The sequence below is a fragment of the Martes martes genome (assembly GCF_963455335.1).
Source record: "Martes martes genome assembly, chromosome: 9".
NCBI lineage: Eukaryota > Metazoa > Chordata > Mammalia > Carnivora > Mustelidae > Martes > Martes martes.
In genome coordinates this window covers 121,024,080-121,051,960 of record NC_137896.1, presented here as the reverse complement: position 1 = coordinate 121,051,960, position 27,881 = coordinate 121,024,080, and the positions used below count along the sequence as shown (strand labels likewise).

At 40.1% G+C, this 27,881-nt stretch overlaps 1 protein-coding gene and 1 pseudogene across 6 annotated transcripts in view; one reads left to right on the top strand and one right to left on the bottom strand.

Moving 5' to 3' along the window:
* Nucleotides 1-26,949, top strand: part of UBXN2A (UBX domain protein 2A) — a 49,668-nt gene extending 22,719 nt beyond the window's left edge. For 4 of the 5 annotated variants that reach the window (XM_080814874.1, XM_080814875.1, XM_080814877.1 and 1 more), the window contains 4 exons: nt 8,024-8,130; nt 10,259-10,396; nt 11,848-12,003; nt 23,579-26,949. In XM_080814874.1, the coding sequence (XP_080671000.1) occupies nt 8,024-8,130; nt 10,259-10,396; nt 11,848-12,003; nt 23,579-23,771 (594 nt within the window). In that variant the 3' untranslated portion in view covers nt 23,772-26,949. Of the gene's footprint in view, nt 1-8,023; nt 8,131-10,258; nt 10,397-11,847; nt 12,004-12,239; nt 12,735-23,578 lie in introns of those variants that run through there. The other variant, XM_080814878.1, reaches the window with a different exon arrangement.
* Nucleotides 18,082-19,546, bottom strand: LOC308349862 (protein farnesyltransferase/geranylgeranyltransferase type-1 subunit alpha-like; annotated as a pseudogene). Its single transcript has 4 exons — nt 19,410-19,546; nt 18,853-19,171; nt 18,342-18,664; nt 18,082-18,210 (listed from the first exon to the last, which is right to left on the bottom strand). The product of its transcript is annotated as a protein farnesyltransferase/geranylgeranyltransferase type-1 subunit alpha-like (transcript).
* Nucleotides 26,950-27,881: the final 932 nt, after the last annotated feature.

Below are 27,881 nucleotides of genomic sequence, written 5' to 3'. Positions count from 1 at the left end.
GGGACCCAGAAAGAGAAAGAGAAAGAATCCCAAGCAGATGCCATGCTGAGCAGGGAGCCCCATATGGGCGCTGAGATCAGGACTCAGCTGAAACCAATGGTCAGTGGTTAATCGACTGAGCCACCCAGGTGCCCCATGGTATCTGAGCCTTTGTATGTGGCACGTTTTTACTCACTGAAAGCAATTAGAATCTTTAACCCTGTGTTCTTACGGGCCTTGATGGTGGGTCCTTTTTTATTCATTCAATCTGGAAACTCATGTTTTACCATTCTAGGACATTTTCTTATGTTGCTTTATCGGTATTTTGCTCTCCTCCATTGCTGGTCTCTCTAGAATGCTTTTACATACATATTGGACCTCTTAGACCAAGCCTCTTAATTTTTTATTGTTTCTTCTGTGTTCCACATCTTTGTAATTTTGTTCTACTTCAATTTGGATCTTTGACCTTATATGTATCATATGTATCATATAAGGTCAAAGATACATATAATATATATATTATATATATATATCAGTCATTTTATTCAATTTCCAATTTCAGTTTCTAAGAGCTCTTTTGTTTCCTGAACATTCCCTCTCTTTCAGACATTATAGCCTCATATGAGTGTGTTATCAATTTTGGATTTTTGTTTTTGTTTTTTTCTATTTTTTTTTTTAAGATCCATTCATCCATTTATTTGACAGACAGAGATCACCAGTAGGCAGAGAGAGAGAGGAGGAAGCAGGCTCCCTGCTGAGCAGAGGGCCCGATGCGGGGCTCGATCCCAGGACCCTGGGATCATGACCTGAGCCGAAGGCAGAGGCCTTAACCCACTGAGCCACCTAGGCGCCCTTGTTTTTTTCTTTTAAGTAGGCTCCATCCCCAGTGTGGATCCCCACACGGTGCTTAAACTCACAACGCTGAGATCAAAACCTGAGCTGAAATCAAGAGTCTAGACGCTTAGGGGTGCTGGGGTGATGTAGTGGTTTAAGTGTCCAACTGTCAGTTTGGCTTAGGTTGTGATCTGGGGCCAGGAATCAGACACTTAACCAACTGAGCCACCCAGGCGCCCCTGTTTTTCAGTTTTGTCTGTTTTCCTCAGTGTCTTTATGAAGGAATAATTCTTTTCCTATTTGCTTTCTTCTCTTTTATGTGCATACCCTGAGAGCAGACACTTGGTTATAAAGGGCAATATAGTTAAGTGGTTAAAAGTATGGATTTGGGGCACCTGGGTGGCTCAGTGGGTTAAGCCTCTGCCTTCAGCTCAGGTCATGGTCTCAGAGTCCTGGGATCAAGCCCTACATCAGGCTCTCTGCTCAGCGGGGAGCCTCTTTCCTCCCCACCCCTGCCTGCCTCTCTGCCTACTTGTGATCTCTCTCTCTGTCACATAAATAAATAAAAATACCTTTAAAAAAAAAAAAAGTGTGGATTCAAGGGACGCCTGGGTGGCTCAGTGGCTTAAGTGTCCTCTTTTTTTTTTTTAATTGTTTTTATTAACATATAATGTATTATTTGCCCCAGGGGTAGAGGTCTGTGAATTGTCAGGCATATACACTTCACAGCACTCACCGTATCATATACCCTCCCCAATGTCCATAACCCAACCACCCTCTCCATACTACCCCCCCCCCCAGCAAACCTCAGTTTGTTTTGTGAGATTAAGAGTCTCTTACGGTTTGTCTCCCTCCTGATCCCATCTTGTTTCATTTTTCCTTGTCTGTCCCCCAAACCCCCCACTCTGCCTTTCAGAGTCATCATATCAGAGAGTTCATATGATAATTGTCTTTCTCTGATTGACTTATTTCACGCAGCTATTACCCTAGATCCATCTGTGTCATTGCAAATGGCAAGATTTCATTTCTTTTGATGGCTGTGTAGTATTACTGTGTGTGTGTGTGTGTGTGTATGTACACACACACACACACACACACACACCCCACCTCTTCTTTATCCATTCATCTGTTGATGGACATCTAGGTTCTTTCCATAGTTTGGCTATTGTGGACATTGCTGCTGTAAACATTCAGGTGCACATGCCCCTTCGGATTACTACCTTTGTATCTTCAGAGTAAATACCCAGCGGTTGCTGGGTCATAGGGTAGCTCTATTTTCAACTTTTTGAGGAACCTCCATGCTGTTTTCCAGAGTGGCTGCACCAGCTTGCATTCCCACCAACAGTGTAAGAGGGTTCCCCTTTCTCCACATCCTCTCCAACATCTGTCGTTTCCTGACTTGTTAATTTTAGCCATTTTGACTGGTGTGAGGTGGTATCTCACTGTAGTTTTGATTCGTATTTCGCTGATGCTGGGTGTTGTGGAACGCTTTTTCATGTGTCTGTTGGCCATCTGTATGTCTTTTTTGCAGAAATGTCTGTTCATGTCCTCTGCCTATTTCTTGATTGGATTCTTTGTTCTTTGGGTGTTGAGTTTGATTAGTTCTTTATAGATTTTGGATACTAGCCCTTTATCTGATATGTTGTTTGTGAGTATCTTTGTTTGTCTTTTGGTGGCTTTGACTGTTTCCTTTGCTGTGCAAAAGCTTTTGATCTTGATGAAGTCCCAATAGTTCATTTTTGCCCTTGCTTCCCTTGCCTTTGGCGATGTTTCTAGGAAGAAGTTGCTGTGGCTGAGGTTGAAAAGGTTGCTGCCTGTGTTCTCAAGGATTTTGATGGAATCCTGTGTCACATTGAGGTCTTTCATCCATTTTTGAGTCTATTTTTGTGTGTGTTATAAGGAAATGGTCCACATTTTTCTGCATGTGGCTCTCCAATTTTCCCAACACCATTTGTTGAAGAGACTGTCTTTTTTCCATTGGACATTCTTTCCTGCTTTGTTGAAGATTAGTTGACCATAGAGTTGAGGGTCTATTTCTGGGCTCTGTATTCAGTTCCGTTGATCTATGTGTCTGTTTTTGTGCCAGTACCATACTGTCTTGATAATTACAGCTTTGTAATAGAGCTTGAAATCTGGAATTGTGATGCCACCAACTTCGGCTTTCTTTTTCAATATTCCTCTGGCTATTCAGGGTCTTTTTGGGATTTTCTCTTTGTCACTGAGACTTGTAAGTTTTACTATTAGATAACGGGGTGTGGACCTACTTTTGTGGATTTTGAAGAGGATTCTCTGTGCCTCCTGGATTTTGATGCTTGCTGTCTTTGCCAAATCAGGGAAATTCTCTGCTATAATTTGTTCCAATATTCCTTCTTCCCATCTCTCTCTCTCTTCTTCTTCTGGAATACCGATTATTCTAATGTTGTTTCATCTTATGGTATTACTTATCTCTCAAATTTTCCCCTTGTGGTCCAGTAGTTGTTTGTCTCTCTTTTGCTCAGCTTCTTTATTCCCCGTCATTTGGTCTTCTATATCCCTAATTCTCTCTTCTGCCTCATTTTTCCTAGCAGTAAGAGTCTCCATTCTTGATTGCATTAATACCTTTTTTTATAATTTCAGCTTGGTTAGATTTTAATTCCTTCATTTCTCCAGAAACGGATTTTATTTCTCTAGAAAGGGTTTCTCTGATATCTTCCATGCCTTTTTTCGAACCTGGCTAGCACTTTGAGAATTGTCACTCTGAACTCTAGATCTGACATTTACCAATGTCTGTATTGATTAGGTCCCTAGTCATCGGTACTGCCTCTTGTTCCTTTTCTCTTGTGGTGAGTTTTTCCCGTCTTGTCATTTTATTCAGATAAGGATAAATGAACAAGGGCACCTGGGTGGCTCAGTGGGTTAAGCCTCTGCCTTCAGCTCGGGTTGTGATCTCAGGGTCCTGGGATCGAGCCCGCATCTCATCTCGGGCTCTCTGCTCAGCGGGGAGCCTGCTTCCCCCACTCTTTCTCTGCCTGCCTCTCTGCCTTGTGATCTCTGTCTGTCAAATAAATAAATAAAATCTTAAAAAAAAAAAAGAATAAATGAATGAGAGAATAAAATACTAAAAGGGTGGCATATACCCCAGAAAAAGTATGCTAACCAAATAAAAAAAGAGACCCCAAACGGGGGGGAGAAGACAGGGGGTAAAAAGAAATTAAACAATATATGTATATATGTTAGACTGGTGAATAGAACAGAGCCACCCACTTGATTTTGTATTTTGGTCTCTTAGAAGAAACTACCTCCCAAAATTTTAAAGAAAGAAAAGCATACATATATACAAAAATAAGGGCAAACACAATGAAGGGATGGAATATGACTGTAAAGATAAAAGTTTAAAAAAAATTCTAAAAAAGGAATTGATAAGATCAGGTGGTTGGAAAAAGAAAGAAGAAAAAGAAAAAAAAGAGAATGTGCTCAGGCTGGAGACTAGAACAAAGCCCTGTGCTAGATTTAGGGTATATTTTGATCTATTAGAAGAAATTGTATCCCAAGATTTTTTAGAGAAAAAAAAAAACCTATATGTATACAAAAAATAAGGTTAAATACAATGAAGGATAAAATGTGACTATGATAATGAAGGTTTAAAAAGATTTTTTTAAGAAAGGTACTGTTGTTTTTTTTTTTTTTTTTTTTTTTTTTTAAAGATTTTTTTTATTTATTTGACAGAGAGAAATCAGAGCTAGGCAGAGAGGCAGACAGAGAGAGGGGGAAGCAGGCTCCTGCTGAGCAAAGAGCCCGATGCGGGGCTCGATCCCAGGACCCTGAGATCATGACCTGAGCCGAAGGCAGAGGCTTAAACCACTGAGCCACCCAGGCGCCCCGGTACTGTTGTTTTTTGTTTGTTTTTTTTTTAAAGATTTTATTTATTTATTTGACAGATACAGATCATAAATAGGCAGAGAGGCAGGCAGAGAGAGAGAGACAGAGAGGAGGAAGCAGGCTCCCTGCTGAGCAGAGAGCCCGATGTGGGGCTCGATCCCAGAACCCTGAGATCATGATCTGAACTGAAGGCAGAGGCTTTAACCCACGGAGCCACCCAGGCGCCCCTACTGTTGTTTTTTTTTTTAAGATTTTATTTATTTATTTGACAGACAGAGATCACAAGTAGGCAGATAAGCAGGTTGGGAGAGGGGAAGCAGGCTCCCCGCTGAGCAGAGAGCCCGATGCGGGGCTCGATCCCAGGACCCTGAAATCATGACCTGAGCCAAAGGCAGAGGCTTAACCCACTGAGCCACCCAGGCGCCCCTAGAAAGGTATTGTTAAGATAAACTAGTTAAAAAAACATTAAAAGAGGAAACGTTTAAAAAATTAGAATAAGAAAAAAATTAAAAAAAATTAATTTAACTTTGCAAGACTAAAGGATCGTGGGGAGAAAGCCATGAATTCCACGAATTGCTTTCCCCTAGCTCTGGAGTCCTGCTATTCTTCTTGATCTGTGAGCTTGGTCTTGGCTGGATGTTTTTGCTGATCTTCTGGGGGAGGGGCCTGGTGTAGTGGTTCTCAAATGTCTTTGCCCCAGGCAGAATTGCACTGCCCTTGCCAGGGGCAAGGCTAAGAAATCTGCTCAAGTTCACTCTTGGGAGTTTTTGTTACCTGAACGCCTTCTCTAGAGCTCTGGAGGACAGGAATGAAAATGGTAGCCTCCCAATCTCCTCCCCCATAGGAGCTGAGAGCTCGGAGCCTGCTCCTCAGTGTGCCCTCAGAGAAAAGGGGTCAATCCATCCCGTCTCCCTGGTCTCCGGCTATGTTCTGAGCTCATCTGGCCTGTGACCGAGCGTTTCTGTCTCTGACACACAGCTCTGTTTAGAGTCTCCAAACCTAGCAGATTCCTGCCTCCAGAGGAGAAAGGTGAGTCTCCCTGGATCTGCCACTTGTGGGGTCCCTTCTCAGTGAGCAGTGCCCTGACTGTGCCTCGAATCACAGTTTAAGGTAACCCCAAGCTGAGAGCTCACTCCTCGGCTGCATCTCTGTAGTTGGCTTCCCTGCTTCAATACCTGCGAGCTCTGCCACACTCAGACACCCCTGATCTTTCAGTGACCCTGCGGGTCCTGAGATCACACTGTCCCCGCAAGGGCTCCACCCCTGTGTAGCCTCTGGAGTGACATCCCTCAGTGGAGCAGACTTCTAAAAGTTCTGATTTTGTGCTGCGCTGCTCCGCCACTTGCTGGGAGCCGGCCCCTCCCCCCACGGTCTGTCTTCCGTCGCTTTCGGATTCACTTCTCCGCACATCCTACCTTTCAGGAAGGGGTCAATTTTCTGTTCCTAGAATTGTTGCTCTTCGTCTCTTCGATCTCCTGTTGGGTTTATAGGTGTTCAGATGGTTTGACAACTATCTAGCTGAACTCCTACGACCTGATGTCCTTTCAGTCCACTACTCATTTGCCTTCTTGCCTCTTCACCTAAGTGTCCTACTCTTGATCTCAGCTCAGGTCTTCATCTCAGGATTGTGAGTTCAAGCCCCATGTTGGGCTCCATGCTGTGTGTGGAGCCTCTGTTCTCCTGTTTTGTTTTGTTTTGTTTTAAGATTTTATTTATTTGACAAAGAACATGAGCGGGAGAGTAGAATCTGAAGTGGACTCTGCACTGAGCACAAAGCCCAAAGTGGGGCTTGATCCCACAACGGTGAGATGATGACTTTAAAAAAAAAATGTGGATTCAAGCCCCAGCTCCACCCCTTACTGACTGTGTGACTTTGGATAATTTAATCAATCTGTGTTTTCATTTTTCTCTGTATATAAAGGGATAATAATACCTACCTTGTGTGGATTTGGGGAGGGGTAAATAAGTTTATATGGGGAGAGTGCTTTAAACAGGATTTGTTACACACTAAATACATAGCTAGGTAGGTAGATGTGCTAATAACACATGCTATTGTTATTATGATTATTTTCCAAACATCTTAATGGAGTGTTTGTTACTTAGTATGTACTCAGTAAATGTATATTGAATAAGTGCTTGAGACAAGGGAGAGGATCTACAAGTCTGATATCTTCCTTCCTTCCTTTATTTATTTATTTGAGAGAGAGAACATGCAGTGGGTAGGGAAAGGATAAGCAGATTCCCTGCTGAGTAGGGAACCCAATTCAGGGCTCCTGGGATCATGACCTGAGCTGAAGTCAGATGCTCAACCAGCTGAGCCACCCAGGCACCCCTGTTCTGATACCTTCTAAAACAGTTTTTTTGTTGTTTGTTTTGTTTTGTTTTTAAAATTTTATTTATTTATTTGACAGAGACACACGAGAGAGGGAACGCAAGCAGGGGGAGTGGGAGAGGGAGAAGCAGGCTTCCTGCTGAGTATGGAGCCCAACGCGGGGCTCGATGTGGGGCTCTTTCCCAGGACCCTGAGATCATGACCTGAGCTGACGGCAGAGGCTTAACTGCGGAGCCACCCAGGCACCCCTTAAACAGCTTTTTAATCAGTCCTGCATTTAATCTGAAGTACCCTTGAATTAAATAAACTCTGTGCCCAGCATAGGGCTCGAACTCACAGCCCCAAGATCTAGAGTTTTGTGCCCCCTGCCTGAGCCAGCAAGGGACCCCATATACATTATTTTTGGATATTTTATACGTGATGTTCGCTCTTAAGAATGATACATTAGATTTTAGAGAGGGTTTAGGGGGATTGGCAGAAGGTGGTCAAAAGGCATAAACTTCCAGTTTTAAGATAAATAAGTACTGGGGATACAATGCATAATGTGATGACTATAGTTAACACTGCTCTGTGATACCATAGTACAGTTAAGAGAGTAAAGTCCTTGAAGTTCTCATCACAAGGAGAAAATTCTTTTTTCTTTTCTTTTCATTGTGTCTGCATAAAATGATGGATATGAACTGAACCTATTGTGGTAATCATTTCACAGTATATATAAATCAAACCATAATGCTGTATGCATTAAACTTACATAGTGGTGTGTGTGTTTCTCAGTAAAACTGGAGAAAAAATTGTTGTGCTTGGTAATGGATGTTGATTGAACTTACTGTGGTAATCATCTTCAGTATATGCATATATGAAATCATTATGTTATACGGCTAAAACTAATGTTATATGTCAGTTATATCTCAGATTTTACAAAGGAATGATACATAAAATATATACAATAGAAAAAATTTTCAGACTTTTAATCTAGTATATTTTATTAATAATGCATTTTGTTTCTTAACTGCTTTGCAGGTGGATATAAGTATAAAATTATGGAAAAATGGATTCACAGTCAATGATGATTTCAGAAGTTACTCTGATGGTGCAAGTCAGCAGTTTCTGAACTCCATCAAAAAAGGGTAAGCAGTCTTTGTAAATAGAAGGATCATTTCAGGCATGTTTCATTTGGAAGAATCCATGTTATTGAATATAACTGTAGTTGGCATGAATCCCAGAAGCAATATAAAAATAAGGATAAATTTCATTATGTAACTATTAAAAACTTCTGTATACCAAAAGACACTTACATACAGTCAGAAGACAAGTGCTAAAAAAAAAAAAAAAAAAAAAAAAAAAGAAGAAGACAAGTGCTAGACTGGGGATACTTGTTACATATATGAAATGCAGATGGAATATATACATAATTCTCAAAAATCAGTAAGATAAAAGGGACCTTTTATATATTTGTACCATTTTATCTACTTAATAACAGAATGGCATACATTTGGTAAAGTGAATGATTTTTGTATATTAACATGGGAAGATTTCTGTGGTATATTGTTTTTAAAAAACAGTTTGCAGGGTTACCTGGGTGGCTCAGTTGTTAAGCATCTAGCTTAGGGTCAGGTCATGATCCCAGGTCCTGGGATTGAGCCCCACATCAGGCTCCCTGCTCAGCGGGAAGCCTGCTTCTCCCTCACCGACTCCCCCTGCTTGTGTTCCCTCTCTCACTGTGCCTTTCTCTGTCAAGTAAATAAATAAAATCTTTTTTAAAAAATTTAAAAAAAAACACAGTTCACAGAATACTGAATAGTGTATATAGATCAGTACCATTTGTGGAAAAATAAAATAATTACATGGAGTTTTAATGTATGTATAGAGAAAAATCTAGGAGTTGCAACACAAGTTTTGCGGGGTTTTGTTTTGTTTTGTTTTGAAGTACGCTGTAGGCCCAACATGGGGCTTGAACTCACGACGCAAGATCAACAAGAGTTCCATGTTGGGGGTGCCTGGCTGGCTGGCCTGATACAGGGCTCAATCCCAGGACCCTGGTATCATGACCTGAGCCAAATGCAGACGCTTAATGGACTAAACCACTCTGGCGTCCCTGTTTTTTTTTTTTTAAGACTTATTTATTTTTAGAGAGAGTGCATGTGTGCACCGAGAAGGGGACAGCAGAAGAAGGAGAGAAGCAGACTCCCTGCTAAGTGTGGAGCCCCATGCAGAGCCCCATGTGGGGCTCAATGCAGAATCGATCCCACGACCCTGAGATGATGACCTGAGCCAAAATCAAGTCCGGTGCTTAACCAGGTGAACCACCTGGGTACACCTATTTTTATTTTCTAAAGATCTATTTAGGGGCACCTGGGTGTCTCAGATGGTTAAGCTTTTTTGCCTTTGGCTTAGGTTGTGACCCCAGGGTCCTGGGATCGAGCCCCGCATCAGGTTCTCTACTCGGTGGAGCCACCTTCTCCCTCTCCTTCTACTGCTCCCCCTGCTTGTGTTCTCCTGCTCTCTCTGTCAAGTAAATAAAATCTTTTTAAAATAATAAAAAAATAGGGGCACCTGCGTGGCTCAGTCAGTTAAGCGACTGCTTTTTCAGGTCATGATCCCAGAGTCTCAGGATGTAATCCCGCGTGGGGTAGGGGGGTCCCTGAGTCTGCTGCTCCCTCTGACCCTCCTCCCTCTCATGCTCTCTCTCTCCCTCTCTCATTCTGTCTCTCAATAGATAAATAAAATCTTAAAAAAAAATAATAAATAAAGACTTACTTATTTGAGAGAGAGCGTGCGCATACTCCTTCAAGCAGGGGAAGGGCAGAGGGAGAGAACGTCCAAGCAGGCTCCCTGCTGAGTGGGGAGCCCAGCGCAGCTTGGTCCCAGGACCCTGGGGTCATGACCTGAGCCTGCAACTCTTGATCTCAGCGATGTGTGTTTGAGCCCCATTTGGGTATACAGGTTACTTTAAAATAAAGTCTTAAAAAATAAGCTACATTTAGGGGCACCTGGATGGTTCATTTGGTTCAGCCCCGAGCAGGGAGCCTGTTTCCTCCCCGCTCGTGCTCTCTCTCACTATCTCTGTCTCTCTCTCAAATAAATAATAAACAGAATCTTTTTTAAAAATTACATTTAGTTTTTTTTATTGTAAAGATTGTATGTCTCTTATTTCTATATATTTTTCAATTCTGTTTGCATTCTGAGAGTAAGTAAGTTTTTTGGAGAAAGAAAAAACATTGGGAGCTTTATCACTTTGTTTCTTTACCTTCCAAGGGAGTTACCTTTGGAATTACAGGGAATTTTTGATAAAGAGGAGGTGGATGTTAAAGTTGAAGACAAAAAAAATGAAGTATGTATGTCAACGAAGCCTGTATTCCAGCCCTTCTCAGGACAGGGTCACAGACTAGGAAGGTGAGTAGGCTCATAATGTGCTTTGCACATACAGGCTTGACTAATATTCAGCTTGTCATTATTTTATGATACAGAACAGCTCTATAGAGCTTATCATTTCTCTCATTGGAAATGAGATTTTTCATGTTAACTTTTATGAGGACTCCTGTTTACCTTAGTGTAAATTAACATATGCTGGCAGTACACTAAAAAATCATGAAGGCTTTTTTGATTTTACCAAATTGAAGGACCTGTATTACTGAGGTCTTTAGACGGAATTGATGGGTAAATCATTTTTCTCCTTTGCACCCACCAACTTGAGCATAGCCATTTATGTTACAGAGTCCATATGCTAGCTTCAGATTATAGGGTTACATTTTATAGTTATCAGTGCCTTTAGCATTTATGTTCTGTATTACGTATCTGAATTTTGTGGTAATAAAAATGAAAAAATGCATGATAAAATTAGTACCCCTGTCAAAGCCTTTAATTGTTAAATTTTATAGTCTTCATCATATCTAACTATGCTTTATGACAGTATACAAAGAGGTTAGGCGTGTGATTATTTTGATGAATTCTCATAGACTCTCTCATAGATTATCAAGACTGATAAAGTTATCTGTATATTCATCCACACATATAAAAATATTCACATGTGGGGGCGCCTGGGTGGCTCAGTGGGTTAAAGCCTCTGCCTTCAGCAGGGTCCTGGGATCGAACCCCGCATCAGGCTCTCTGCTCCGTGGAGAGCCTGCTTTCTCCTCTCTCTCTGCCTGCCTCTCTGCCTACTTGTGATCTGTCTGTCAAACAAATAAAATCTTTAAAAAAAAAAAAAAATTCACATGTGACTTACAGAATGACCAGGAAATACTTTGCTTCATTTGTTTCCCCCTTTATAATCCAAGGACTAATTTCTATAGAGAACTTAGCATTTTGTTAGTGTTTTTATTTATTCATTTATTTAAATATTCTCAACACCTAACATGGGGCTCAGACTCCTGATCCTTGGATTAAGAGTCCCAGTCACAAGGTCTTCTGACTGAGCCAGCCTAGCCCGCTCCTCCACTTTGTTTTGTTTTACTTACTTGTTTTTGTTTTAAGAACTTACCATTTCTTATAGAAATTTTAACCTGGGGAGTAGTAGATAAAGGTAAAGTCTATAGATCTTTCAACCCTAATAAATTGTGTATTCTTTAAGGCACTATTAAAATAATTATAATATATTTACATAGCACTCTATAGTCTTACAAATTACTTGGATATGTATAATTTCATTAGGATCCCGCATTCATCATATATGAAGGACATAAGTAATACTAGCATCTTTATGTTGTTATTCAGGAAACAGCTGTGACTTGCTAATATCTTCCTAAAAGGTACACTTAATGTAAAAGTTTTATAGTATTTGTTCAGTGATTAAGTTCTGCTTAATGAACAACATGCACCTGACTTTGTTGTCTGGCTTTTCTTAGTGCCACACCAAAAATTGTTTCTAAGGCAAAGAGTATTGAAGTTGAGAATAAAAATAATTTGTCTGTTCAACTAAACAATCTGGAACCCATCACTAATGTACAGATCTGGTTAGCCAATGGAAAAAGGATTGTCCAGAAATTTAACATTTCTCACAGGTGAGTCTTTCATTTCATTATTTGTCTGAATTTTTTCATGTTTAAATTTCTTTTCAGTTCAGTTGGCAGTTTTTAAGAACTAACCAAGGATCTTACAGTTCTCTAAACAATATGTCATGACAATAGATATTTTTGGACATTAATGAAGTACTTTCAGTTTGTTTTATGGATTATCATTTTTATCAATTGATTGGCTTTCCTGTATAACTAGATATGTAATTTTTTTTTCTTTTAAGATTTATTTATTTCAGGAGGGGAAGGACAGAGGGAAAGGAAGAGAGAGAATCTTAAGCAGACTCCCTCATGAGTGTGAAGCCCAACACACGATTCTGTCTCACAGCCCTGAGGTCATGACCCAAGCCGAAATCAAGAGTTGAACACTTGGGGTACCTGGGTGGCTCAGTCAGTTAAGCATCTGTCTTTGGCTCAGGTCATGATCCCAGGTCCTGGAATTGAGCCTCATGTCAGCATGGAGTCTACTCCTACCTCTGCTGCTCTCCCTGCTCATGCTCTCTGTCTCAAATAAATAAAATCTTTAAAAAATAATGAAATTACATATCTAGGGGAACTTGGGTGGCTCAGTTAAACATCTGCCTGTAGCTCAAGTCATGATCCCAGGGTTCTGGAATTGAGCCCCACCTCAGGCTCCCTGTGCCTCGGGAAGCCTGCTTTTCCCTCTCCGTCAACCCCCTCCCTGCTCACGTTCTTTCTTTCTCTCTCCTTTTTCCCTCAAATAAATAAATAAAATCTTAAAAACAAAACAAAAAAAGATTCTTTCTCTTCCCACCTTTCCCTTTGCCTATCCCCACACACTCTCTTTAAAACACACACACACACACACACACATATAAACATAACTAGCTCAGAATATATTTTAGTATACCTTATGTGCCTTTTCCCTGATAATATCTCTTTTCATTTTGTGCAAGACATACTGTATTCTGAATTTATGTTAATCATTTTCTACTTTTATTCATAGTTTTATCAAGTACATAGGTACTTGATAAGTACATACATGTCTTAAAAAAAATACTGAATTGTTTTGCTCATTTTCAAATAATTAGTTTAAATTTTAAACAGTCATAAAGGGGCACCTGGGTGGCTCAGTTGGTTAAGCAACTACCTTCGGCTCAGGTCATGATCCCAGGGTCCTGGAATATGCCGAAGACATATGCAGGATCGAGCCCCATGTCAGGCTCCTTCCTCAGCAAGGAGCCTGCTTCTCCTTCTCCCTCTGCCTGCTGCTCTGCCAGCTTGTGCTCTCTCTCTCTTTCTGTCAAATAACTTAAAAAAAAAATCATAAATTGGGGCTCCAGGGTGGCTCAGTCCGTTAAGTATCTGGCTCTTGGTTTCTGCTTGGTCATGGTTTCTGGGTCATGAGATCGAGCCTCTAGTTGGCCCTGCACTCAGTGCTGAGTCTGCTTGACATTCTTTACCCATCCTTCTCCTTCCCCTTCTTTTTTTTCTTAAAGATTTTATTTATTTATTTGACAGAGAGAGATCACAAGTAGGCAGAGCAGCAGTGGGGCAGGGGGTGGCGGTTGGGGGTTGAGAAGCAGGCTCCCTGCTGAGCAGAGAGCTGGATATGGGCCTCAATCCTAGGACCCCGAGATCATGACCCGAGCCAAAACCAAGAGTCAGACTTGGTTATCCAGCTGAGCAACCCAGGCACCCCTCCATGATTATTAATATGTTTACTGACTGATTAATCCTCTTCTATATAACCAGTCTCTTTTTTTCCTTGTTGCCACCTCCCCCACTTGAAGAATTCTTCACTCTGCTTGGTCTTTATCCTGATTGAGTTCCCATTTCAGTTCCTTTCTCTTCCTGCTGCATTTCTGACACATCCCCCAGGTCACTTCAATACCCCGTGTCAGTGACCTCTTCATGCTCTCTGGCTCTGACACTCAGTACCCCTTTTCTCCCCCATGCCTGCTTAGTCTCTTCACCCCTTCCTGGTTCTGACATGCTGCAGTTGGCTGCTCCTTCCAGCCCACTCCAGGCCACTTCTTCTCCTACCCCGCAATTTGGATATATTCCTCACCCTACTTTGCTTCTGACACTCTGTCCTGGACAACTTTTGTAGGACATACCCCTAACCTTGCTTACACTCTGACCACCCCTGCCTTACCTCCCCCTGCACCAACACCCTCCTTCTGCTTTTCAGGCTCTGACACTAGGCAGGTGGACAGCTTTCCTGTACAGATGCCTTCTGAACCCTGTTTAGACTGATTCCCTGTTCTGGGCCAGCTCAATTCCCTATCATAATTTCTGGCCCCCGTGTTCTGCACTCCTAGTGGCTTTTGGATCAGGTTCAGTAAGGGGAAAGAAATGCTGTTTTGCTTTTTATTTAAACTTGACATGAATGGAATCATATGTGTTATGCTACAATTTTTTTTGAGACTCATCCATGTTGATGTGTATTGCTGTCCCTCATTTATTTTCTATACTATATTCCATTATATGAAATCAGTTATCCATCCTATTTTTGTTAGTAATGTTCTAGGTTTCTATTTGTTTATGTGGATGTATCAGTCAGCATTGCTCAGTAAACAGCCAGAAAAATCTCATGGCATGGAATAATAAGTATTATGTGTCAGTTGATGTGGATTTGTTGATCTCAGCTGGGCTTATTCATATGTTTGCAGATCATTTAAGGGAGCACTAGTTTAAGCTACAGATCTGAGTCTAGGTCTACTCCTGTGTCTCTCATCCTTGAATCAGCACCCTACTTGTCAGTGTTCTCGTAACAGGGGCAGAGGCACAAGCGCATTTACTTGTATCACTGTGCTAACATCCCATTGACTAGAGCAAGTCACATGGCCAAGTCCTGTTTATTGTACTCTTTGTAGAAAAGACTTATTTCCTGACCTACCTGCTGTAACATCTATTTTGTAAAGCGGATGATCTGTTCTGGGCTCTCCATTTGAGTGTCCATCTAACTTTCCTTTTGCCAACTCCATGTTCTTTCTCTCTCTCTCTTTTTTTTTAAAGATTTTATTTATTTATTTGACAGACAGAGACAGTGAGCACAGGAACAGAACACAAGCAGGGGGAGTGGGAGAGGGAGAAGCAGGCTACCCGCCGAGCAGGGAGCCTGATACGGGGCTCGATTCCAGGACCCTGGGATTATGACCTGAGCTGATAGCACACGCTTAATGGACTGAGCCACCCAGGCACCCCTCCACTTTCTCTTAATTACTATTTCTTTTTATTTTTATTTTTATTTTTTTTAAGATTTTGTTTATTTATTTGACAGAGAGATCACAAGCAGGCAGAAAGACAGGCAGAGACAGAGGAGGAAGCAGGCTCCCTGCTGAGCAGAGAGCCCGATGTGGGACTTGATCCCAGGACCCTGAGATCATGACCTGAGCCGAAGGCAGAGGCTTAACCCACTGAGCCACCCAGGCACCCCTAATTACTATTACTTTTTAATAAAATTGAGTTACTTCTTTATTTTCCTGCATATTTTATCAGTTAGCGGTAGAGCTGTCCTAAAATCTACAGCTATAATTGTGTATTTGTCTATTTCTCCTTTCTTTCTGTTAAAATTTACTTTATATATGTTAAAGCTCTGTAGTTAGGTCTGTACAGAGGTAAAATTACAGTTTTTTTTCTGATTAATTAACCTTTTTAACACTGGGAAATGTCCCTTTTAATCCCTGATAATTTTTTGTCATAGTTTACCTGATATTAATATAGTCACATAAGCCTCCTTATGATTAATGCTTGCATGGTGTACATATCTTTCTCTTTAATTTCATTGTATCTATATATTTATGTTTCTGTATATTTAAAGGTATTTCTTGTCAATAGTTACTTGAGTATAGTTTTTATGTTTAGGTTAACAGTCTTTTTTTTTTTTTTTTTTTTTTTTTAAAGATTTTATTTATTTATTTGACAGAGAGAGATCACAAGTAGGCAGAGAGGCAGGCAGAGGGAGAGAGGGAAGCAGGCTCCCTGCAGAGCAGAGAGCCCGATGTGGGGCTCGATCCCAGGACCCTGGGATCATGACCTGAGCCGAAGGCAGAGGCTTTAACCCACTGAGCCACCCAGGCGCCCCTTAACAGTCTTTTTTGATTCTTGTTTTGTGTTTTGTTTTTAGCTACCGCCTATTGAATGTTTTCTATATATTAGGCTCTCTTCAAGGCATTTCACTTATATTATTTCTAAATAGCAAACCACCCTACACAGCCAGAATCAGAGAGCTGCTGATCATAATAATAAAAGAAGCATGTGTTCATAATTTTTTAACAATTTCTTTATAAGAGAGGGTGGGGAGGGGCCACAGGGGAGAGAGAGAATCTTATGCAGACTCCACACCCAGCGTGGAGTTCGACCTCATAACCCTGAGATCATGACCTGAGCAGAAATCAACAGTCCATCACTTAACTGCCTGAGCCACTCAGGTGCCCCAAGAATAGAAGCAGCATATGTTTAAATGGTGCCTTAGGATGTTCTTCTGTGACCCAAGTTCTTTCAGATGGGAGGAAGGCAAATTAAACATGTGGAAAATGGAAGAGGGGATTTGCTATTCCTATCTAAGTTTCTATATTTTCAAGGAAATAAAATATTTTAATCTCAACTTCTTTGTCTAGAAAAATACTTGCAACATTTTTAGTAACAAATAGTCACCTAGATTTTTCTTTTCTTGAACGACTAAAGCATTTGAAAAACTCTGGCCAACAGTATTTATTAAGTGATTATTAATCAGACTTTGTTTTTATTTTTTAATTTTAAATTTAAAAAGTTTTTAGGGTACATCTGTAATTTTATTATAAAACCATTCTTTTGGGATTCGTTAGTTTGGCATAGTAGCCCAGAAGTAACAGTTGCATTCCCTGCTTCCTGAACTAAAATTTAAGTTACATTATATCCATTACATACAAGTTACTTGCACTCATTAATGCTGCAGATCCTGACCCATATTCCCTTTAAGGAGGAGCTGATGCTAAGGGATTGAGTAAATGTTGATATACATAAGTTCCTTCATGAGACTATTTCTTCTCCCCCCAAATTACTTTGCTTTATAAATAATTAGGGGCGGGGGCGCCTGGGTGGCCCAGTGGGTTAAAGCCTCTGCCTTCGGCTCAGGTCATGATCTCAGGGTCCTGGGATCGAGCCCCACATCGGGCTCTCTGCTCAGCGGGGAGCCTGCTTCCCCCTCTTTCTCTCTGCCTGCCTCTCCGCCTACTTGTGGTCTCTGTCTGTCAAATGAATAAAGTAAAATCTTAAAAAAAAAAAAGATTAAAAAAATAATAATAATTAGGGGCGCCTGGGTGACTTAGTCTGATAAGCGTCTCCCTTAGGCTCGGGTCATGCTCCCAAGGTCCTGGCATCGAGCCCCGCATTGGGCTCCCTGCTCAGTGGAGAGCCTACTTCTCTCCCTCTTCCTCTGCCTGCCCCCTGCCTGCCTGTGCTCTCTCTCTGTCAAATAAATAAAATCTTCAAAAAATAAATGAATGAAATAAAATAATCAAATTGCCAGTCTGAATAGCAGCACCCAAGAAGCATCACAATTGGTTTTTTGTTTTGTTTTGTTTTTTATAAGATGAGGGAGTTTTTTTTTTTAAGATTTTATTTATTTATTTGACAGACAGAGAGATCACAAGTAGGCAGAGAGAGGCAGAGAGAGAGGAAGGGAAGCAGGCTCCCTGTCTAGCAGAGAGCCCGATGTGGGGCTTGATCCCAGATCCTGGGATCATGACCTGAGCCGAAGGCAGAGGCTTTAACCCACTGAGCCACGCAGGTGCCCCTTTGTTTTGTTTTTTTTAAAACTTTTTTATTTGAGTGAGAGAGGGCATGAGAGGGGATGGGTGAGGGAGAAGCCAGCTCCCCGCTGAGCTGGGAACCAGATGCGGGACTCAATCCTGAGACTCCAGGATCATGACCCTGAGCCAAAGGCAGTCACTTAACCAACTGAGCCACCCAGGCACCCTCACAGTTGGTTCTTAAAAAGCAGTGCAGTATATGTTTTATACCACAGGCAAAGGGAGTGATCACTTTAGTTTGAAATTCCTGTAGTAGAGTCTCTTCAAAAATTAAAGCATTCCATCAACTTTTCTAGATGGTGTTATGCTATATGTTTGTCAGTGGGTCACTTTCTATGCTGTGTTTGCTTTGAAAGGATCTTCAGTATATCTCCAATACTCCTTTCTTTAAGTGTCTTTTTTTTTTTTTAAGCCAGGATTTCACACAACTCTAATGCTTATTAAGAGTATCCTCCTTGGGGTGGCTGGCTGGCTCACAAGCTCAGTCAGAGCTTGTGACTCTTGATCAAAGGGTTGTGAGTTCGAGCCCCACGTTGGGTGTAGAGATTAATTAAAATTAAATCTTTTAAAAAGAGATAACATCCTCCTTGCTGTCACATTGCTTTTCTAGCATGTCTTCATAGATGTCCACAAGAACAAGAACAAGGGGGACCTGTGACTTGGTTGCAAATCAAGGAATGGATTTAGTAGATTGGGATATTTGGAAAGACCACAGTCCTGTAAAATCCCTTCCAAATAGTTGCATGCACTTTCATTATGTGGTACTAGTTTGTTCATTCCCAGAGTGTAAAGGACTTCTCTCTCCAGTATAGCCAGTAGTGTTAGAAATTACGAAGTATCTTTGAGTCCAAACAGTTATTTCTCAAATACTCCTTAAGAAATTGGTCTACATTGGGGCGTCTGGGTGGCTCAGTTGTTAGGTGTCTGCCTTTGGCTCAGGTCATGATCCCAGGGTCCTGGGATTGAGCCCTGCATTGGCGGGAAGCCTGCTTCTCCCTCTCCCTCTGCCTGCTGTTCCCCCTACTTGTGCTGGCACTCTCTGTCAGATACATAAAATCTTTAAAAAAAATTGGTCTACATATTGCAGCTCATTATCCCAAAGCTTAAATTCCTGAATAACCCATTGTTGATGTTCCCAGTGGTGGTAATTCTTTGCATCCTAATCAAGAGTATGGGCAATAAACTCAGGGCCCTCATTCCACTAGTACCTGTGGTGCTAAATTTCATAGTTTTTGGCCTGTTCCTCAAATATTACAGTGGGGTAGTTCCTTTCCTCTTGTCAGTCATTTTGAGGTGACTTTAAGAGAACTTTCTAAAAATGCCCCATTGCATAATTGGCTGCTTTTAACTCAGTAGCATCTCCTGTTAGTTTAAAAGCTCCTTCACTTCTGGGGCGTCTGCATGGCTCCATCAGTTAAGCATCCAACTCTTGATTGTGACTCAGGTCATGATCTTGGGTGGTGGGGTCGAGCCCCGCATTGGGCTCTGCACTCAGCAAGCAGTCTGCTGGAGATTCTCTCCTCTCCCCTGCCCCGCTCCTGTCCGCATGCACCCATTCACTCTCTCCCTCTCTCAAGTGAGTAAGTAAATCTCTTAAAAAAAAAAAAAAATGCTCATTCACTTCTTTTGTCACACTGCAGGACAGCCCAGAAATAATCCAATCTAAATTTTCCACTGTAAATGATCTGGATCACTGGATTGAGGCCATCATTCTGCTCTGTCGGGTACAAGACGTAGGTGGGCGAGTCTGGGCTCAGGTGCCCACCATCCATAAGGGTGCCACTGCTTCTCTGGGCTCAGCTCCCGTAGCTTCTTCCTGATGCTGCTGCTAGGGCGGGGCGGCTCTGGCTAACTGGGCTTGCTTCCCTGCATAGCTTCCCCAAGCCCGGCGATGGTCACCATCTTGCCATAGTCCACAGCAGAGGTGGGCCAGGCTTTGTTTTTTATTTTTAAAAAAACTTTTTAAGCTTTTTTTTTTTCCTTTTAGTAATCTCTACATCCAGTGTGGGGCTCCAACTCATAACCCTGAGATAAGAGTCTCACGCTCTTCTGACTTAGCCAGCCAGGTACCCCTCTGCCCCCCCAACCCCTCCCCTACAACCCTTTGTTTGTAAATTGGAATGTTTAGTCCACTTTTGACATTGATATATAATATCCTGAGCCAATTGAGTTTAAGGCTACTATCTTGCTCTTTGTTTTCTCTTTACCCCATGTCTTTTTATTTTTTTTAAGATATTATTTATTTGACAGAGCAGGCTCCTGCGCACAAGCAGGAAGAGAGGCAGGCAGAGGGAGAGGGAGAAGTAGACTCTCCGCTGAGCAGGGAGCCCAATGCAGGGCTCAATCCCAGGACCCTGGGATCATAACCTGAGCCCAAGACAGATGCTTAACCTACTGAGCCACCTAGGTGCCCTTTTCTTTCCTTTTTTTTTTTTTTTAAGGTTTATTTATTTTATTTTAGAGAGAGTGAGCATGAGTGGGAGGGGCAGAGGGAGAGGGAAAGATAATCCCAAGCGGACTCCATGCTGATCATGGAGCCCCACACGGGGCTCAGTCTCATGACTCTGAGATCATGACCCTAGATGAAACCAAGAGTTGGGTCCCCAAATGACTGCACCACCCAGGCACCCCTATTCTTTTTTTTTTCTTTCTTTCTTTCTTAGATTTGTTTATCTGGGGGTGAGAAAATGGGCAGAGGGAGTGAGAGAGACTGTTCTAAGCAGACTCCATGCTGATTGCCGAGCCCCACTGGAGACACCAGGAGTTGAACACTTAACTGACTGCACCACCCAGGCACCCCTATTCTTTTTTTTTTCTTTTTTTTCTTTCTTAGATTTGTTTATCTGGGGGTGAGAAAATGGGCAGAGGGAGAGAGAGAGACTGTTCTAAGCAGACTCCATGCTGATTGCCGAGCCCCACTGGAGACACCAAGAGTTGAACACTTAATGACTGTACCACCCAGCACCCCTTCTTACTCTTTATTCGTCCTTTCTTGCCTCCTTTTGAGCTTAATGTGTACTTACTATTTTTACCCTCTTACAGCTTTTTAGATTTGCATTTTTTTATTCTCTTAATGACAACATAGAGATCATAGTGTATGTCTAAAAATTTTTACTGCATGGTTCCTTTAATCTTTACTTTAAAAAAAAAAGATTTATTTATTTATTTAAGAGAGAGAGAGAGAGAGAGAGAGAGAGAGAAAGAGAGAGCGCATGAGAGAGGAGAAGTCAGAGGGAGAAGCAGACTCCCCGCGGAGCAGGGAGCTCGATGTAGGGCTTGATTCTGGGATCCCAGGATCATGACCTGAGCCAAAGGCAGTTGCTTAACCAACTGAGCCACCCAAGTACCCTGCTGTTTTCTTTTCATATTTATAACATTTGCTGTTAGCTTTAGCCTTTCATTATCCCAACTTTTGGTACCCAAATAATACATGAGACTATGCCTAGACTTTTTTGGCAACTCACACAGGTTTAATAGACTGACAGTTAATGAATTTCAGTGAATTGATTAGGAGAATTCTGTTTTTCATGATAATGGCATAGTTCATTAATTCTGAGTTTTTCACATTTTAGCCCCTCTGAAATGAGAGTTTATCCTAAAATCCATGGTTGACCACATGACAGTCATTACATAATTATCTTTTTCTTGGCATCTGCCTCAAAGCATGGAGAACAAGTCTCAGCTGAACAAAAAATATCTCAGAGACAGTTTCTTTTTTAAAGAAATTTTTTATCACCAACACACCCATTAATACAGAGGGCTGGTATTATGTGGAAAAATACGTACCAGGGGCACCTGGGTGGCTGTTGGTTAAGCATCTGCCTTCAGCTCTGGTCACGATCCCAGGGACCTGGGATCAAGCCCCACATTGGGCTCCCTGCTCAGTGAGAAACCCGCTTCTCCCTCTCACCCTGCTCATGCTTTCTCTCTCTCTTTCTCTTTCACAAGTAAATAAAATCTTTTTTTTTTTAAGATTTTATTTATTTATTTGACAGAAAGAGATCACAAGTAGGCAGAGAAGCAGGCAGGGGAGGTGGGGGAAGCAGGCTCCCTGCTGAGCAGACAGCCCGATATGGGGCTTGATCCCAGGACCCTGAAATCATGACCTGAGCCAAAGGCAGACACTTAACCCACTGAGCCATCCAGGCGCCCCTTAAATAAATAAAATCTTAAAAAAAAAAAAAAAAAAGAAAAGAAAAAAATGTGTACCGCATTATGACCGAATCAAAAGTGATTGAAAGGATCTGAGCCTGAACAATGTTCAGGTATTAAGAGTGGCTTAACCATTTTATTCTAATAGAAGCACATGCTTGATTTGAGAAATGTTTACATGAAATTGTGCTTTCAATAAATACAAAAATTCTAAGTGTTAAAATATTTTGTCATAATCTGGATTTTTTTAACAAAACATAAAGTGGGGGCACCTGGGTGACTCAGTGCGTTAAGCGTCTGTCTTCGACTCAGGTCATGATGCCAGGGTCCTGGGATTGAGCCCCGCATCGGGCTCTCTGCTCAACCGGGAGCCTGCTTCCCCCTCTCTCTCTGCCGGCTTCTCTGCTTACTTGTGATCTCTCTGTCAAATAAATAAATAAAGTCTTTAAAAAAAAAACATAAGGTGATGTGTCTTAAAAATCACTGGCATCGGGGCGCCTGGGTGGCTCAGTGGCTTAAGGCCTCTGCCTTCGGCTCAGGTCATGGTCTCAGGGTCCTGGGATCGAGCCCCACATCGGGCTCTCTGCTTGGCAGGGAGACTGCTTCCCTTCCTCTCTCTCTGCCTGTCTCTCTGCCTCCTTGTGATCTCTGTGTGTAAAAAATAAATAAATAAAATTTAAAAAAAAAAAAAAATCACTGGCATCTTAGTTGTAATGAACTCTGTATGCGCTCTCTCTAAATACATACACAGAGGGGTGCCTGGGTGGCTTAGTGGTTAAGCGCCTGCCTTCGGCTCAGGTCACGGTCCCAGGGTCCTGGGATCGAGCTCACATCAGGCTCCATGCTCAGCAGGAGGCTTGCTTCTCCCTCTTCCATTCCCACTGCTTGTGTTCTCTCATTGTCTCTCTATCAAATAAATAAAATCTTTAAAAATACATACATACATACATATTTAGGTGAACATAACTTTGAGCTACCTCCAAAATTGCAGTTATTGTAGTGTTGATTACAGTAACTGAAATTCTACCTACACTGAGTTAGGAATTTTCCTAATTGTGTTTGAAACACAGCATGACCTGGTATTTAAGAGACATAGCCTGTATCTGTGTAATAGTACTATAGTAGTGCATATACGATCCATTCAGAACCAGTTACAGATAAATAAACTTTATATTATAGGAACTTCCAGATAAACACATGTACCCAAACAAAAGAGAAGATATAGTGATTGTTCATTCAGTTCTAGTGAACTGTTTTCAAGGAAATCTTAAACTTCGTATAGTTTCCCATTATATATTTTAATGTGTAACTCTTAAAAGGGAAGTACTCTATAAAAATGTAACCATAAAATTATATAGGACTGATGAGTCACTGGACTCTACCTCTGAAACTAATAATATATATTAATTAAATTTAAAACAAAATATAAATAAAAATGAACCATAATACCCTTGTCACACTGAAGATAATTAATAGTAATTCCTTACTATCCAGGATCAGCCTTTAAAAAGATGGCCCAAATGATCAGTTCTATCATAATTTGACTATTCCGTGTATTAACATAACTAGAAAGATATCTTCAGCTTACTACCTTACCTTAAATTTACTCAGGTTTTCATAAAATTATATTAATAGTTTGTGCTGTTTTACAGGATAAGCCACATCAAAGACTTCATCGAAAAATACCAAGGATCTCAAAGAAGTCCTCCCTTTTCCCTGGCCACAGCTCTTCCTTTCCTCAAATTGCTAGATGAAACACTCACATTGGAAGAAGCAGATTTACAGAATGCTGTAATCATTCAGAGACTCCAAAAAACCGCTGAACCTTTTAGAGAACTTTCATAACATTGATTTTTGATACACTGAGTGGAAAGTTTGCAGAGAAACGATGGTTGTAAATGAACATCCAAACCAAAATGAGGGAAAGGAAGTCAGATTCACTGGACTTTTGGTTCGAGCACTATTAAACTCCCTCCTGATGAGAAGATTTTCTTAAATAAGTACAAGTTAGGAAAGTGAACTATGACTGGAAACTATATTCAGTGCACTTTTCCCAAAAGGCTGCTCAGAAAGAAAACTACACTTATTTTCAAATACCAGTTATTCAACAATAAGGTATATTAAATCACTATATATCATATAGAATCTTAATGTGGTATAAATTAGCAAATGTATTCACAGCGCCATTCATTCAGATATTCCCAACCAGCAGTGGTATGTTCAGATGTTAGCTGTCTCAGATTTTTGAAATAACAATATATTAAGACAATTATACATGGCAGGTTAAAAACATCAATGTAATGATCTTACATCTGAGATACAGTCAGAAGGCTGGAAGGAACTGCTTTCACCAGAGCTATGCCTGAACCTCAAAATGTTCTCAATTTTTACTTTCTAATGGTGAAATACACTCATTTGGCACAGTATCTAAAATGTATTTTAAGAATAAAACTGTGCAGCTTAGTATAATGTCAGTATTAATCTGCCTACTCACATTTTGACATTTTCAAGAAGTGTAATTTTTAAAAATTTCTTTTCTATGCAGGAACCCTAGTTCAGCCGTTATTTTATTTTCTTTTGAAAATTAGGGATTTGTTTTTAGCTAACATTTTTGAGTTAGCCTTTCATTTGGTACCACTCACTTAGAATCTAATGCTTGTGTTGACACATTGCTATTTAATATTTTTTAACTGCATCAGATAAAGTATGGCTTTCTATTCCATATATATCAGAGCCAAACTGTGTATACATTAAAGGATTATTTATTACATTCTGATGCCACCAAGGAAAACATGTTTTGTATCTTATTCTTTTAATTCAAACTGGTTAGACTTCTATATTTCACTGTCAGATTGAATTCCCTTGCCTGAAGATAAGTTTAAGAAGTTTTTTTTGCAAATTACCTATTGAATCTTATTTAAAGCAGAATTTATGTTGAATGTGCCAAGGAACTAAGTAGCCATACCTATCAGCAGTAATGTTCACAGGGCACTGGGTGTCTGCTGGAAAGAGCAGTTCTCAAACTTTTTGGTCTTAAGACCTTTTGTTTATATGGGTTATGTATATGATACTGAAAAATTATAAAATATTCATTAAAAATAATAAGCACATGTTAATATAAAACCACATTTTATTGAAAATGCATTTTCTAAAAAATTCAGTGAGAAAAGTGGCATTGTATTCCATTTTTTGCAACTGTCTTTACCATCTGACTTAGAGAAGACAGATGGACTCTCGTATCTGCTTCAACTTTCATTCTGTTGGATGTTGCACATCGTATGGCCTCTGGTAAATGCTGCTGTATTGTATATTCACGAGAGGGGGGTGCAAATAATGTCTTAGTTTGGTTATGAAAATAGTTTGACTTAGGGACCTCCTGCAAGAACCATTCTTAAAAAAAAAAAAAAAAAAGAACCATTCTTACAAAGCAGTTTACAGTGATTCTCGAGTCTTAGTGTAAGAATCACTTGGGAAGCACTTCAGAGTATCTGTTCCAAGCATCTGCCACACACATTCTGATTCATGGTATCTGGGATGGGTCCCAGATCTCTGCATTTGTAATATCTCAAGTGATTTTTAGGTATGTAGTAGAAGAACCATTCCTTCACTGTGCTTCCACCCTAAGAAAATAAACCTGCGTGTTTTCACCAGGAACAGTGGAAGAAGATTCTCGCCTCAAATGGGACTTCTGGACCTTTTACATTTAATCCTTTCTCTCCCACGGTTGGTTCTTAGACTGTTCCCCTTTAACTCTTAATCATAATATAAACCTGTACTTCCTCTTCTCTAGGCACAGCTGAGGTGAGGCTGGAACATTTAAATGAGATTTTCATTAGAAGCTCATGAATAACAAAAGGGAAATACACACAACTAGATGACCCGGTTTGTAAGCTACATCTTGTGTTCGAGGTCCGTAACAAGACTGCTTCCTTTTCTAGCTCGCAGCCTTCCATATATGGTAGAGGCTTATCTTTTCATCAGGAAGAGAGGAAGGGCAAAAGAGAGCCTTTTCCTTTTGTCATTTACTTTCAGAAGTGAACAGATACATAATAGAAAGTACTGTCACTATGTTTACGGCTATAGTAGAGCCCACAGTGAAATAAAACGGTATTCTTAAAATGAGGGGATGGTAAAAATCAGTGAACTCTTTCAGATATAAAAATAAGATGATTGTTAATATATTTTTCAAGAGTCTGTAAGAAAAGGTTTCCTATAGGCCTGTCATGAAGCTTTGTATAATTTAATTTGCATTGTCTGTGTGATTCTCCATATATTCCTATAAAAGGGCTTCTCATTGGAAATACTTTCCTTGTACCTATAAAAAAAACCTCCTTTGTGGATTTTCCAGTTTTTGATTATCTATCCAGAATATACATTGGAGGTTTTCTTATGTGTACATGTAGAATATACCCCAGTGAGAAATTCCTATGGAGAAAGACCCATCATCAGCAATATTTCATTTCTGTAACTGTGAACACCTTCATTAATGTGAGTAATATTCTCAGGTTTTCAAAATGAGAATCATCCGTTAAAGCTTTCTACCTTAAAAATTCAAAACTGAAAGGTTGTTAATTCAGTGTGTGGATTATGTAAAACATACTGATGTTAGAAAATATAAATTGAATTTGGCAAGGCAAGGGAAGGCAAACTTGAAAATAATCAAAACATTTTAGGTGTGGAATACAGTTTGACCTACGTAGTTGTTTCAAAACTCATCAGTCTCTTGAAAATCATTGTTTAGGCTGATACAAGAAGTACATTTCTGGTTTTATGGATTCTGATTTAATAGTTAAATTAGTATGCGTTATGCAGGCTGTAAAACTGGTCTTATTTTATTTTATAGACTTTTTCATTCAGAACACTTTTCCTTAACGTTTCATTGTGTTGAAAATACGGTATTATGCATCTGTTTCAGTGCCTTATTTTGAAAGCAATCTTTGGCTAACAGTTGAAGAATGTTGTCTTAAGAATGAAATAATAATTCATTAAAAGGATCTGTGAAATAATCTACAGTTGTTTCTTACACAGTAGTTGCATCTGGGTGTATTTGTTACTTTTATTTGGCACTGGCAATGTCATTCAGTTTGAGAATCAACATTTATTAGGTGCCTTCTGTTTGCCAGATACTTTAATCAGTGTTACTTTCATTTAATCCTCAGAAATGTTAAAATGTGATATTTTTAATACTCAGAGGTAGGTTTTTTTAAAAACCATTTGTGTCCTGAGTTGAATTAGGATGAAGACTCCTTGGTAGGGTTTACTTCTTTGTTCTTTCTCTAAGTACAAACCATTTAATTAAGAAATTGCTCATCACGCTAATCTTGAGATAGAAGTGGCTTTTTCAATAAACTAATATCTGGCTCTTTGTCATTAGCTTTAAATATTTTTTCACAGATAATTCATATTCTTTGTAGAAAATTGTAAAATGCTGAAATGACCTTTAAATCACCTATTTCACCTTTCAAATAATATAACCACTAATAACATTTTGGTGTGCATCTTTTCAGGTATTTTTAAGTGCATCAGTTTTTATATTAATTAAAAGGCTTCTTGGTTATTGCAGTTATTTTTAGTATAACTAAAAATTACATTCAGAACATGCAATCACTTTAACTAGAATAGTAGCTGTTAGGGACAGATGCCTTTAAATTACATTTTTGTGCAGAAGCGAAAAAATGCAGGGTTTCTTCTTTTACTTTTTTTCTTTCAAAATTAAAATTATGGTAGTATATGCAACAAAGTACAGATATTGGGAATGAAGTGCTTCCAGACCTAAAAATGCTATCAAATGATGTATGTAAAAGTAGATTATCCAAAGAAACTGCAGCTTGAGTTTATTTAAGTTTCCAAGGAATTAAATATTTAACACATGCATTATCTAAGTATCCTTCCACTGTTGATAATACCACAATCAAGAAAATGGAAGGTACCCATTTTGTAGGTTAAAGAATTGAG